The sequence below is a fragment of the Oculina patagonica genome, chromosome 1 (genome assembly GCF_052425735.1).
Source record: "Oculina patagonica isolate OP01 chromosome 1, crgOcupat, whole genome shotgun sequence".
Taxonomy (NCBI): domain Eukaryota; kingdom Metazoa; phylum Cnidaria; class Anthozoa; order Scleractinia; family Oculinidae; genus Oculina; species Oculina patagonica.
The window spans coordinates 22582500-22597444 of record NC_135758.1 but is presented as its reverse complement, the minus strand read 5'-3'; the positions used below and the strand labels follow the sequence as shown (position 1 = coordinate 22597444).

The 14945-nt window shown below is 37.2% G+C and overlaps 1 protein-coding gene across 2 annotated transcripts; it reads right to left on the bottom strand.

Annotated features, from left to right (window-relative positions):
- Positions 1-5675: 5675 nt before the first annotated feature.
- On the bottom strand, positions 5676-14945 carry LOC144641588 (putative gluconokinase). Of its 2 annotated transcripts, XM_078500629.1 has the most exons (7): positions 14863-14945; positions 14579-14700; positions 11243-11340; positions 9056-9086; positions 8239-8325; positions 7541-7584; positions 5676-7148 (listed from the first exon to the last, which is right to left on the bottom strand). In XM_078500629.1, the coding sequence occupies exons 3-7, from the start codon at positions 11281-11283 to the stop codon at positions 6740-6742; spliced, it is 612 nt and encodes a 203-aa protein (XP_078356755.1). In that variant the 5' UTR covers positions 11284-11340; positions 14579-14700; positions 14863-14945; the 3' UTR covers positions 5676-6739. The 2 variants fall into 2 exon arrangements, with proteins under 2 accessions (XP_078356755.1, XP_078356764.1); XM_078500638.1 differs by lacking the exons at positions 14579-14700; positions 14863-14945 and having other exon boundaries at positions 8239-8327; positions 9057-9086.

Below are 14945 nucleotides of genomic sequence, written 5' to 3'. Positions count from 1 at the left end.
CATTTCTTAGGTTTACTCTTCCTAAAATTTTAAGTCTTTTGAAAATAAAACGCCTTCTCCTGTTTCTAAATTCATTTTGGAAATATAAAATTCAGGAAAAACAGAATCGACATAAGCGATTTGCTTAGCTCAGTTGAATTTGTCGCTGCATATTGCCTAAGGTACCAGCAGGGGACGTAAAAAGAACCCACACACTCATCGTAAAGAGTAGGGCATGGAGTTCCCGGTGTTGTGGTCTGGTCTTTGCCCCTTGTACTGTGCTTACTGTGAAATGCTCGGAGATATTAGCTGTATAAGCGGAGATATTAGCTGTATAAGCTACTCTTCAAATCCGAGGGTAAAACAAAGTGATGAAAAAAAAAAAAGCAGGGAAGAGCGGGGCTTATTAATTGAATTTATGATTATTAATGAGGGATTTATCTGTATAAATCCCACCTTTCAGGGATTTATCTGTATAAATCCCTCGTTTCAGGGATTTATACAAATAAATACCTCAAACATGGGATGTTTCTGTATAATTTGTTAAACCTCCCATAAAATGTTTTAAGCTACGACTTATCTTTTCCTGACCAAATTAAGCCCCTTTACATTTCCAACAATACAGTTTTTAAAGCAACCAAGTACAAAACAATTTAAGCCATATAGGCAGTCCAAACATTTCTTAGGTTTACTCTTCCTAAAATTTTAAGTCTTTTGAAAATAAAACGCCTTCTCCTGTTTCTAAATTCATTTTGGAAATATAAAATTCAGGAAAAACAGAATCGACATAAGCGATTTGCTTAGCTCAGTTGAATTTGTCGCTGCATATTGCCTAAGGTAAAAAATTCTTCTGCTTGATTGTTCTGTTTGAATACAACAACGCGCGTCTCATTCTTGAAAACGTGGCATTCCTAAACGTTTCCTAACAACTTATCTGGAATTCGGTTCCGTTGAGAAGCTTTGGCCACAGTGACCATGTTCCTGTCGTTGGTTCAACCCTTCGCAAAATGTCCTTGCCATTTCTCCAGAGGTTTTTCTTCGTACGTTATGGACGCTTTACAAAACACACTAACCCGCTCCTTGCGAACATCACACAGCGCAAAACAAATCATCAAAACATCAAAATAGTCTTGTGTTATTAATCGGGCGTGGCCGATTTATAGTTTACCCTTTGGTCGTCCTAGACGATAGTCTCCTGTCGGCTAAAAATGACGGGGATAGCCTGGGCCAATCGGTTTCATTTCAGTTTTGACAGTAAATCGTTGTAGGAACACTGGGTCGACTTTTGGGTTAATCTGCAATCTGGTTCTCTTCTTTGCTTCGGCGGGAGGACAGAGAAAAAAGCTTAAGGGGTAAAGTACTAATAATCACCATTGTGAAACTGTAGTCGCTTTGACAAGTTGAAGCTATTTTTGTAAATAAAAGGGGTAACGTCATTCATGTCACGCAATGTTTTTGTGGGAAACTTTGAAACTATAGGGTGCGTTTCTTTGGGAAAATCCAAAATTGGATCATTGATCTCAGATCACACGGATACTTTGCTCCCAAAGAAACGAAGAATCCGAAAACGGATTTTTGCCATGACAACCCCGTAAACACATTTCGCACAAAACATAAAATATCAGCACAAATTTATTTTTCGTCGAATGTATCCTAGCTAAAATAATTTAAGCATACAAAATCTTTTACAAAAACCACACGTCGAAGTAGATCTTCTTTAGCGTTAAGCACAATGTAGCGAGAAAGCATCTGAGCGCGAAGAATGATTGCGAAATGATCAGTGCAAAATTCACTCGTGACAATTTCAAAAGGATACAACTTCCGTAGGCACACAGTGGCTGTTCTAGAAAACCTGTATCCCGTTTAAAATGATACTACATACCTATCTGAAGCTACCGTTTCCTTTTATCATGAAATATTTTTGTATTTTGATCGAAATAACCGCCTAAAACTTTCCGTATGGCAGTGTTTACAAAGAGCGAACCTGTATTTTCACAGCAAAGACCGCTAGGCCAAGGTACTTTTTTCGAATCCTTTCCCAAAGAAACGCATGGATCATGAATCCTAAAAATCCGGATTCAGATATGATCTGATGTATCCACTCGAAGTGTGGATTCTTCAGATCATTGATCCAAGATTAATCCATTTTCGGATATAGGTAAAGAAACGCAAAATCCGTTTTTGGATCAAGAATCCGGATTTGGATTTTTCCCAAAGAAACGCACCCTAGACACTTTGCTGGTTTCTACAAAAAGCAGTGTGATCTGGCGGTACATTTTTTTGAGGCGGACTCCACTTTAAAACTATTTTTTAAATATTTAGCAAGAAGTATGTCGATTTTCATTTCCGCACAGTTGGGCGTCAAAGTCGCCTGTCACAAAGAGTAGAATGTTTGCACAACTTGGTTTGGATATATTTTAGATTTGACTAGTGACGTTGGTAAGACACTTCTCAAGACGTCAGCAAAACATTGGCAATGTACAGTATTGGTGTGAACTTGAATGGAATTTTTTACGAGATCAGTAAAGCTATCGAATGAAAAGATGACTTGAAAATGAAAACTTCGAATAATTATAATTAAATACCAATTGAATTTTAGATGAGAAATTCCGGAAGTGACATCTGTGTTCAAAATAGGAATTTTTCGGTACATCATAAAGTTCCGAAAAAAAGACCACATGTTTTGTAAAAATCACAGACAAACATGATCAGGAAAACAAAACAGGCCAATGGGTTTTATTCACGAAAATACAACTTTCTTAAGAAAGAGTTTGTAAACAAGACAATGGAATCGAATTACATTCCACACGAAATTTGCATACATTTGAACTTGCAAAAAAGAAGTATCTCTGCCGAGACATAATAGCGAGACCTTACATTAACAATTATTGTATTCTGATCTGATTGTTATTTTTTATGCATTAACTATTTGAAAGTGGTTCTCATCGATGAAAACAAAACGGTTTTTCATTCACTGCTTGAAGTATTTATAGACGTGAAAAAATTCGCTTGATCAAATTACATTCTGCACGAAATATTTTGTATCCATTTGTCTCGAAACTTTGAGGAAATTGAAATCTTTGTGGACAGTACTGCATAAAAGCAGTTCATAGAATTGAATAAAAAGATAAGAACCATATTGATAAAGGAAATTTTAAAACTTTATTTTGGCTCATTTTGACGAAATTCAGGATTTTCAAAGACTGCCAGTAAACGGCTGTATCTTGTCTGTCTCCAACGATTTTGCTACGGTTTCGAACGAGCTAATCTTTCAACATGATATCATGGTAGCGGGCAGAAGTCGGTTCGTTCTGAATTTTTCAATACGGTATACAAGTTACAGGTCAATATACAGACCCTCTGTACAGTAAAAAACGTTTTGGGAACAAACCATTGTGAACTTATTTTCTATGTTGATCAGTAAAAATCCTTAGTACGACATGGGGTTTGTTATCAAGTTCGTTAGTACGTTAATACTGCAAGGTGAATAACCTCAGAGAATTATTATCAAGTGTGTTTTGTTTTATTAGCGGTTTATACTCTAAGGTCTTGGTATGGGAGATCAAAATTAAGGCAAATTTCTGTTATTATCTGATTGCTTGGCACAGATTAGTACGATATATACTGAATTGGTTAGGAAATTTAAACAAACATTAAATTTAATGAGAGTAGAAAGGGAGGGACAGGTGGGAGTGAAAGGCTAAGGAGATGGAAAGGGAGGGAGAATTAAAATCCATGCTTGGTTATATCACGCAACCTTTGACTTCTGTTGTTTTCTCACAAGAACAAAACTTAAGGTGGGGTTCTACCTGAATTTGAATGGAACTTTAAGAGATTTAAAGAAGGGATTGAAGAAAAGAATGGAAACACCTTCAAACAGTTGACCCCCTCGCAAGAGCACTCCGGGTTGTCAGGAGACTGTTTGGTGTCCGTCCACCAATTTTTAACTTCAAATTCAATTTTTAAAATCACATTAAATCTTCAATATTTCTTATTTGTCTAAATTTTACTAATCCTTTGAGAAAAACTATCGCCTCCCAGACATCCCCCAAAATCGTCCAAAAATTAACAAAATACTGCAAAACAAATATATATGGGATAAGTAAAGCTTTTTTGGATTCCTTGAAACGCGGCTGAAATGGTTTTCAGTGTTTTCCAGCCCTTATACTTTGGGTCAGTACTACTATTCTTTACCAGTTGCTATTACAGTAATGGTATGAAACAAATACCTAATCATTGGTCAATAAGTTGTGATCATTTTCTTGACAATAGTAGTTACCTTATTAGGAGTTGTATACTGTTCCATTAAAGTGTAAGGGCTGGAAAATACTGAAATGCGTCAGCCACCTAAAGCGTTGGAAAAATTGGTCTTCAGGTAAAAACCCCGCCTTTATTAAGTATTGCGAAAAGGCTGCACTTTGCTAAGTGTTACAAATTTATATTTTCTAGACGTCTAGTTCAATCGTTCATTTGTATTGTGAAATATATTTTTATAAATTGAGACCATTATGTCATTAAGTAATAATGCAATCTTGAAAACATTCCAGATTTTCATTATTAAATAGAAACACGAAAAATTCAAATTTGGGAAAACAAGCCTGTCAAAATGACGTTGCCATGGCGATTTCAAGTTACTGGCACAATAACTAATCCTACCAAATTATTGCAAGATAAATTTTAGATAAACGCGCAAAGTTTGGCAGCGTTTGGTTGAATCTTGAAAAAGTTATAAGCGTCCAAAGTCAGCGCGGGCCTCAAAAGCGCCCCCCCCCCCCCCCCCCGCCTGAAGAGGTTTAAGTAACTGTATTAAGCGCCCGATTTTAAGCTTCTCAAGCTTCTCAAGCTTCTTGTTCAAATAAGCTTGACAAGTCACAATGAGTCGCGAAACCGTGAAAAGCGCACGATCAGACCATTCTGAGAAAACCGCACAATGGCAATAATAAAACAAAAGAAAGACTATGTTGTTTACATTCGGAGCCAAGGTACCGCTTATTTGTCCTGCTGAAAACGGGCTTTATATAATGATCCCTCATGAATAATATCATAAAATAAGTCAGATTAATACCGACGTTCGAGGTATTTATCTCTTACTTACTGACGTCACTGTATGCTATAACTCTCCTAGTTGTTTACCATGAATGATACCCATCCCTTAATAAATTTCCCCCCCTTCAAATAATTGCCCTCTTTGGGTACTGAAATGATTGCTTCCTCCTATCCCCATCACCTCCCTTGAATAATAACCCCGCTCTCCGCGGAGAGGAGTTCCATTGAATGTCCCTACACCATATTATTTTGCAAAGCACAACCCTGATGAAATGATTTATGAAAAGATCTCAAGACTGAAAATTTTGATAACCCAAATTTGTGCTGTGCTAACGATACTTTGGGCACTGAAATGTGGGGGCTGAGCCCTTGGAAATTTAATTAACAGTAAAAAATTGTACATGGGGAAAAAGGCAAAAGCACCAGTCCGCCATATATTAACTATTCAATCTGGAAAAAGGACAGAGCCAAAACATCGATTTTAAAATAAATTTTGACCTTGGAAGAATCCCACACTACAGAGAGTAAAGTTAACTTTAATGTCCATATAAATTTCCATAAAAATAAAAACTAGTTACAACATGCCAGTTCATTATCTTGACCAGTAGCAACACCACCCCACCAAAGACAATTGCAAAAATAAGAAATAATTCCAGGGCTTACAAATTGTTTTATTGTTTGAACAACTTATTAAAATGAACAGGTCCAAAAATTACTTATCTGATCAAATCAATTTATTAAGTACTAACTTATAGTTTTGTAGTATTTTTACAAGACACTACAAAATATGTTTTAAATATATCCCTATCTGCCACTCTCAACCAGTCAATAAGCTCATATTCTGTAAGTACACACCCTTATATCTGTAGGCTTAAAAAACAGATTTTGAAATGTCCTTTTTCAAAAATTAAGTTTTATATAAGTCACTTTATTTTACACATGTGTACCTAAATTAATTAATAGTAACTTCTTTTATAAATGTTATTTAATTTCATTGAGATAACAAAAATTTAATAGTATCGTAGTTTAAGTTTGGAACTCTAAAAAAATAATATGGCATTTCAGCTGTGTGTTTCAAAAAACAACTTCTCATATACAATAACACCTTTGTATTTGATTTATATTTTTCAATAAAAATTCTACTTATCTACCAACAATCTGAGTTTTAAATATATAGTTTTGGATCTTTTAACATTACCAATATGCTGCCTGGTTACTCCTGCAAGACTTCAGTCAGCCCGATAATTTTCTGTGTTCTATCAAGTCTGATTTTCATTTCTCCACAAAAAAGCTTTGTTTGGGAAGAGGAGTGGGCCTCGATTGATTTGCTAAACAGAGGCTGTTAACAGCTTCAGTTTCTTCTTACATTTTCTCCTTGAAATTGTAGAGGCTCAAACAAAATGCAGGAACATTTTACTTAGTGATATAAATCAGAGTTGTACTGGCAATCGCAGGCTTCCACAATGAACTCCCCCTCAACTGGCTATCTGACTCCCAAGAAGCAAAAAGATCTTATGCTGCTTATCAGTGATAATTAAAAATACTTTCTAAAGCTGCCTTGCAATAACCTGAATTATAAAATTTTGAATTGTTTCCAAAGAAAATATTCAAAGGTTGTATCTAAAGTTATCAAAGTTTTGCAAGTGCTAAGTTGGCGTTTTAACTTGCTTGAGCATGCTAAACTTCTTTATAAAAAGTCAAAGATTTCTTTGCTCTACACAGTGCTGTGTATTGACACCCTTACACCACATTTAGCTTTCAATGCTCGTAAAATCTCATTGGTAATTTCCTCAACAGTTTGATCAACTGAAACATTCATTGCAGTGTATAAATCACAGTTGTTAGGCTCCTCTACAGTTTCATACTGTGACTCCAGTAGGTTTGTAGGCATATAATGTCCTTGTCGTTTTTCCATCCTTTCTTTTATCAAGTCCTTGGAGCCTTGCAGTAAGACGACAAGGCAGTAAAAAGGTAAAGGCTTCGAGAGCTTTTGTCTCTTGTCTCCAATAGAGCAATAATGTTGGTTTTCAGAGCTGGCTTCTGCTCCGAGAATAATTGTTTGCCTATACTGTTCCTTGAGAGCTGAACAAGCAAGCACGCCAGATTCAGATCGTTTGCTCCACCTACAGTAAATTCAAAATACAAAAACCAATTAAATGTAGTACTCGCTTAGAAATAAATACACTTTATTAGCAAGCTCTGAACTTTTTTGCAACAGCCATGCTATCTATATCATGAGAAACGATAAGTATTATCAATTTTATTATGATAATCATAAACAGTTATTATCAAGGCAGTATTAAAACAAAATTGTACAAAAAGGTAAATGTATGTTTAAAGTGGTCATGCACTTAATAGCTAGTTTTCAGGCATGCCACCAAAAAGAGAAAAAAATATTTAGCTCTCAGTCAAAAGAATGTATCTGTGATTGGAAATTTAAGTGCCTAACCATCTACTTTGCTCTGTTATCATCGTATAGGGTTAAACAACTTACAACAAAAAATATTATTATTACCTTTCAATTACTTTGTGCAAAGCCAGAAGCCATGGTTGTCTGTCCTTAAATCAAATCAAAAGATTGTTCCTCTCAGAAACATATAATTATACTATGGAACCCAATTTCGTGAACCCTCAATTTCTTGAACCTCCTGATAACTCAAACCAAAAGTCGTATCCCTTGGATTTGCTTACTCAGTCAAACACTGAAATTTTACTCCTGATTTCTCAAAACAATATTATTTTGTTTCCCTTGGAGGTAATTCGAGAAATTGGGATTCCACAGTATGAAAATACAGTTAATTGTACATGTTCACTCAAGACACACAGCTGTACAAACATTCAACCCATGAGTGGTTACATAGTTACATGTATATATTGGACTGGACCAACAATTGGGGAGAGAAAGCACAAATTTATGCACGCATATCAGGGAGCATAATTATTAGGAAGAAGAGTGGGTTAGGGGGTAAGGTTCAGCAAAAAACGTGAGTTTCACAAAAAGAAGGGTCAGGGGAATTTAAACACGGCCTCCCTTCATTTGCAACAGCCCTCCCCCATCTCTTAATAATGACCGGTCTCTTATTGAAGCACAAGGTTTAATAGTAAGCTATACATGGTTTTACACAAAATAATGCTGTTCCAATCAAGATTACAGCTGACAAAAACAAATTGACCTTGATGCTTGTCATTGGAGACAGCAGGTTTATAAAATACCTCATCAGTGAGAGGGGTCCCTTGCTTCATCTTTGTAATGTTCCCCTCTGAATGGAAATTATCTGCATCCATGTAAGCACATGATAACTGGCAGACAAAAATAAATTACAAATCAGAGCTACAGACAGGTAAGGTATAGTTAGATTTAGGGCAAACTAGCCCACATTGCCAGAGGAACACTGACTCAGTCTATGATTTACGTGGAACAAAAGTTGTGTCTCGCATAACAGCTTGGATTAACCTTACAGTTTCCAGCAAGTATGGAAATACATGCACAAACAATCTGGATCATCAAGAACAGAAGCAAATTGCCTAAAAGGAATGCCATCTTGAACAATGAGAAGCCATTCTGGAGGCCCTGCCAGGGGAGGATCCCGTGTCGCTTGTCGAAATTTAAAAATGCCCCGTGTCGCTGTTTTATCGCACTTCCCGTCGCTGTCGGCAGTTGAATTGAAGGAAAATTGCTTGTCCATGTCGGAATTTAAGTTTTTTCAAAAGAGTTGTCGTTTGTCTCGATTTTATTTTATGTGCTGTCGCTACAATTTTGGCCTTGTCGCTTGTCGGAATTTACCCTGGTGGGGCCTCATTCTGTCTTTAATGTTCATCAGTTGTTAGTAGCTTAACTACAAACTAACCACATTTATTTTGTTCCAATAACTAATGCCGGTTCCTAATTGGACACCAGATCAATAAGTCCAGATTTGAACCCTGGACAGAGTCACAGCATTGTCATCAAGCAAAAATAACACAATTCCCTCAGGAGATGTTTACCTATCTCAAACTAATAAGTCTTAAATAACAAATTTCTGTGACTTACCTTTTTTGCTAAAGCACGTGCTACAGTTGTCCTATAAAGGGGAACACCATAAGCATTGACCATAAATAAATGGGACACTATAATTGAAGATGCGGGAGAAAGAACGGCCCCTGGAATTTCTGGCTAATTCGAACATTATCGAAACAGCTCCAAATTGTGCATGCAGGTTTGTTTACGCTGTTTAACACTGTCCTGTCTTTCATTTCACTGGTCTTTGTTTCGTTTTTGAAAAATTACACATGCAAAAAGACAAGGTTTTTGCTGGCGCGGCGTCTTTTGACTTTTCTTTTACAAACGATAAACAAAGGAAACCTTTTGTTTCTCAAAACGATGAAGTCAGCTAAATTTTTAGGGTTACAGTCCTAGCCCTAACGCAAAAGGTAACCCCAAGGCCTTAGGGTCGGGGTTAGAGTTTCAGATTAGGGTTACAGACTTAGCCCTAACGCAGAAGCCTAGCCCTAATGCCAAAAAAAAAAAAAGCTTAACCCTAACCCCAAGGGATTAGGGTTAAGCCGTTTCAAGTTAAGTTTAGGATCAGAGTCACGCCTCAACCTTTAGATCGCGCTTTTAATGCAGTAAGCTTTCACGCCAGTTTGCTTGCAGCTAGCTTTCACTGCAGTCTGCTTGTGGTTAGCTAATTTTTGTTGTTTCAGGCAAGACTATTTTAATCTGTTACCGTTAGCTGTAATTTGAGGTGAAAGTGAAATAAAGATTGATTGTTGTGATAGACTGAATACGTTTGATGGTGTTGCCACTTTATACTAGTTTTGCTTTCAGTTAAGTGCCGCCGGCTTGCTCTCACTTCTATCTCCACTCCTTACATCATCACACGTCTACAAAATCCCGCGAAAACTGAGGTTTTCGTTCGCACGAATCGATAGATTGATTGATGAATATTTAATGAGGCACAGAAAAAATTTTGCGAAGGGAACGTGTCCTGCGGAACATATAAAGAATTTTTTAAAGTCTAAAACCAGGTCACTTCTTGGCAACTTTGTCGCGGCAGCACCCAAGCGGACCCTGCAAAACTCGCTTTGACAAAGTTCCCGGCAAGAAACCTCTTGTTTTAGGATTTTTATGCGGCCAGGCTCAAAACTACCTTGGTTTGTGCAACGTTTTTTCCGAAGCGCTAAACAGCGCTGTTGTACAAAACAAAGGCAGAAACATCCCTCAGTTCTTCGAGCGATGCTGTAAACTTACGGGTATTCAGACTTAATGATGTCCTTCAACCACCTGGCAGCCGCTCTTGAGCTAAAACTATAAACTTCTACGTTTTACTTTCAAAGGCGCCATTTTGTTCAATTCAAACTCTTCCGCCTCTAACATGTGACCTTACGTCACAATGCAGTATCCAGTCCTACTCTACTCAAATCAACAAGAAACATGGAAGCAGCGAGTCGAGGACATGCTTCTGGGAGAACGTAAGCTTGCAAAATGCCTTTTTTTTGCATACATTTTTTCTGAAAAACGAAGAAAAGACCCGCCAAATGCAACACAGGACAGTGTTTAGCACACGTAAACAAACATGCATGCGCAATTTGGAGCTGTTTCGATAATGTTCGAATTAGCCAGAAATTCCAGGGGCTGTTCTTTCTCCCGCATCTTCATAATTTATTCTGACAGTTTGAAATTGATTTTTAAAACACAACTATTGATAAAATTTTCTGTAACAGTATATTATGCTTAATCCAACAGTGGCAATTCTCTATTTTTCAATTATCTTCCCTTTTAAGCGTTGACATCAGAGTTGACCAGATCTTTCACCGGGTAGTCTGTTGTCTGATCTGTTGCATGCAATTGACCGATCAATAGAACTGAATATGACTAGGAACTGACTACAGGAATGAGTTACGTGTACAAAATATTCAAAGTTTAACTCGACAAGAAATCACCAGGTAGAACACAAAGCAAAATACTCCTGGGCAGTTAGAAAGTACTTACACAATTAAGTATATATGAAAGAGATAATTAAAATTATATTTGACGACTTCATGCTATTAGAATTAGTTGACCTGTAGAAACATGGAATAAAACCTCAATCTTGCCATTTGGCGTGAAAAGGACTAATGATGATGATGATGTCCAGGTATAAAAAAAAACAAAACAAGAAAAAGCAGAAATAGTAATTTTAATTACATTTCTCAAGGCACTGTCCTTAATTTAAATACAGTATTACATAGTACTTACTTCCCACTTCCACAGACTCCTGTTATCAGCACGACAACCATGGTGACAAAAAAAATTATATTTGTTGTTTTGATCAGGTTACATATACTGGATCCAACCTTAAACAGAAAAAATATTTTATGTCAGTTATTAGATGTACCATACCCATCCTTCGTTGATGAAACCATTCTGTATGTAACCTTCAAGTTTACCTTCTGCAAACCACATCTTCTAACAATTACGTAAGTTAAAAATCATACCAGAAAAAAGTGCTAAATGTATACTTTCTCCCAAACGGTCAATGCAGTCAACAAAAGAGAACGTAAGCCAAATCTTGTGAAATGAATTGAGCTTTAACATTTCTCTGTTTTCATACAAATTAAGCACTCCCCACCCCCCCCCTAGGGATTTGTCCATAGCTGCAATAGTTTTTTAGTGTAAGGACGGTGGAGAATTTAAACTACAAGTTACCAGAGAATATCTGTGCCTTCTGAATATAAGCAACGCAGAGCTTGACGACCTTTAGTCAGTGGATCTAATAAGATGCACAGACAACTGAAACTGTCTGCATTAATTATATAAATGAAATTATAAAGAACCTCAAGACAGACTTCCTTCCTACAATAAACAAAAATGTTTTTGTCCATTTCCTAGACAAAGGTATGAATTCAGGGTGAAAAGAAACAAAAATGACAGCTTTCCCTTTTCAGTTTTGACCAGCTTATAGCTAGGAAAGAACAAATAAATAAAAAAAGCTTAATTGCATAATTTAACGGTATCATAGCCACAGCTTATCACATGCAGCCTTTCTTGTGGCCTTGTATTTTGTTCAATAACACCTGACAGACATTTCCTTTGCCTTGGCCACCACCTGTCCAGTTCTTTTTAAATATATTTGAATGCAAAGTATTTAATTACAATAAAGGTCTGAAGGTGCTGATCCTCTGAAAGTAACTACCCCTCAAAAGTAGCAATAAATATTTGATGGTTGTGCTGCCCTGTTTCACTGAAAATAATGTAGAGTAAAAATGCAAAAGGACAAAAAATGGTTCCTTTGAACTTTTACTCGCAAAAATTGTGTCCTGACTATTTTATTTACTACAGTTGGATTGGCCTGTACACTAGCTGACCAAATTAATGATGTTCCTCAAAAAGCAGTAACAAGAACAGGCTCACAAATAATAATAATAATAAAACATTTTTATAGCGCCTATCCAGGTCTGCTCTAGGCGCTTTACAAATCTATAAAAATTCGTTAAAATTAGCTGAATAAATCTTAAAAATTAAAAATGTACATTAAAAGTAATAAAAAGTAAAAATCGCTAAGAGTAACAAGATAAGTGTTGTTACAGTTGTTTGTATTTGTTTGCTGTCAACTTTCGACCACAGACTTGCACATGCTTAGGTTAGTCATGGCTTAGCTAGAATGCATGCGGTGTGACTCTAAAGGCAGCAAGAATTACTAGTTTAATGGTAATTCTGGTATACAATATACAAATTCATCCCTCTTTTCTTAGTCCCCAACCCCTCCCCCCAATCAGACAGATTTCTATGTTTCTGATTTAGATCATACTGCCAGCCACTATGCCACATGCTTATTTTCAGGGGGTGGGGTGGCTTTATTTTCTAGCAGAAGCTACATGTACATGTAGCAGGATCTGGAATGGTATTTTCGGAATCCAGGACTTGACCAAAATATGGTGTGGGATTCAGGAAAATGAAAAATATCTTGATGGGATTTGGGATTTGACTGTTCCTTGGGAAGTGGTATTCACCAAAATTTGGGCACAAGATGCATGATTTTTTGCTTGTCTGTCTGGGATTCGGGAAATTGTCACGACCTAAATAAACCTTCTAGCCGCGAAAGTGAAGCAAACAAGCGAGCGCTAAGTGGTGTCTCCTTTCAAACCAAACTATAGAGTGCGCCTGGTCAATAGTTATCTATTGAATTGAAACTGTCAAGTGTAGTAATCAACAGACAAGCAAACAGCAGAGAGTATTTTGTTTCAACGGGAATGGATGTCAGGAAACTACAAGTAAAAATGACTGTAGGTTAACCAGTTATCTTGAGGGGATTGCTTTAACATAGTGATGCCAGCTCCGGTTCCCTTGAATGAGGCCCTGCCAGGGGGGGTCCCCGAGTCGCTTGTCTGAATTTCAAAATGCTTGGTATCGCTGTTTCATTGGCCATTCTAGCCATTTTTTGTCACTTGTCGGAATTTGGCAAGAACGGTTATTGTTTGTCGCAATTTCATTTCATGTGCTGTCGCTACTTTTTGGGCTATGTCGCTTGTCAGAATTTACCCTGGAAGGGCCTCTTGAATAAGACAGTCAGAGTTTTGGTGTTGTTCTTTCTTGCGGCCACAGACAAAGCTTCTAGCGTCAGAGGTCCCGCGGCAATTACGGATTTCAATGTTCTGGTTAGCGATGCGAAAAAAGTGCGGGATGTGGTATTCTCATTAAAAACGAGCGGGAATGCGGGATCAGCCCCCCCCCCCCCCCTCCTAAGACCCTGATGTGGTACTTTAGGCATACATAAGGCCAATCTGGGGAGGTGAGAGGAGCTGTATGCCTAGAGACTTTGGCATGTCTGTGTCTGAATTAAAGTCTTTGCAAATGTCATTCAAAATGCCTCTACAAAGTAATCAATAATTGATTACAATGATTGCACCGTACATTCTCTAGCCACATGTACATCTTATTACAATTCCCATGAGACACTTTTTGAAAGAGACCAACTCAGCTTTTCCTGTTCAGAGGGAATGCTTACCAATTTCAAAATTCCTTTGGAAAACTTCTGCAAATACCGGCCTTAGGAAAGGAAATAATTTATGATATTAGAGACGAGAACGTCTTGGTGAGATATTGTATTTGTGCAGATTTGTGCCTCATTCCATCCATAATCATTCTTTTCTTAAAATCAAGACAAAATTGAATACTTCTGACTGTAAATCACCACATAAAAACTACACCCGAAACCGAAAGCATGTAAACATCAGAAAACAAGAAACAACGAACGGAAATCACAAATCTAAGCCTCGTCACGGACTTTTACAGCAACAATGTTTCTCGTTCAAAAGTGCCCGCATTAAATTCCAATTCGCTTTTCAAGTTGCTGATAAAATAAAGTCATTGTTTACTTATCAAGATCGCTGCATCTCTAAATTGAACTTAAAAAGTAATCACCGGGTAGTTCAGTACTGACAACTTCGTCGGCTTCTAATTAAAACCCCCGTGCATCGAAAATATTGAATTAGAATCCATTCATATTTCTTAGATCAAAGACTGCATTCACCATTCCAATCTAAGTCACTACTTTGAAGATCTAAAACATACAGCAAAAAGTGTAAGATTTACCTGTAAAGAAACCTGTAAATGTAACGCTGGAAATATCCGCTGCGTTAATTCGTTCGTTTACACATCGAACGTGATGTGTCGCCGACAAAACACACAACATGAACAGCCAGGCCGCGAGTCCACTGCAATTGGACGATAAAAATAGGAATTAGTTAATGAGTTAACTCACCGCATCCCGCAATATGATGATATGGAACACTTCCCCCGCTTCCATTTCCTTGTAGGTTTCTCTGTTGTAAAAACCATGGAATCAACGCATTTAAAGGCAAAAAATGTCTACTCACACAACGAAGAAAACTTCACAAGGGCTTCCATAGTCAGCTGTGGACTGATTGGATCCCAGGACTTCTCTGTCGGAGCGCGCGAT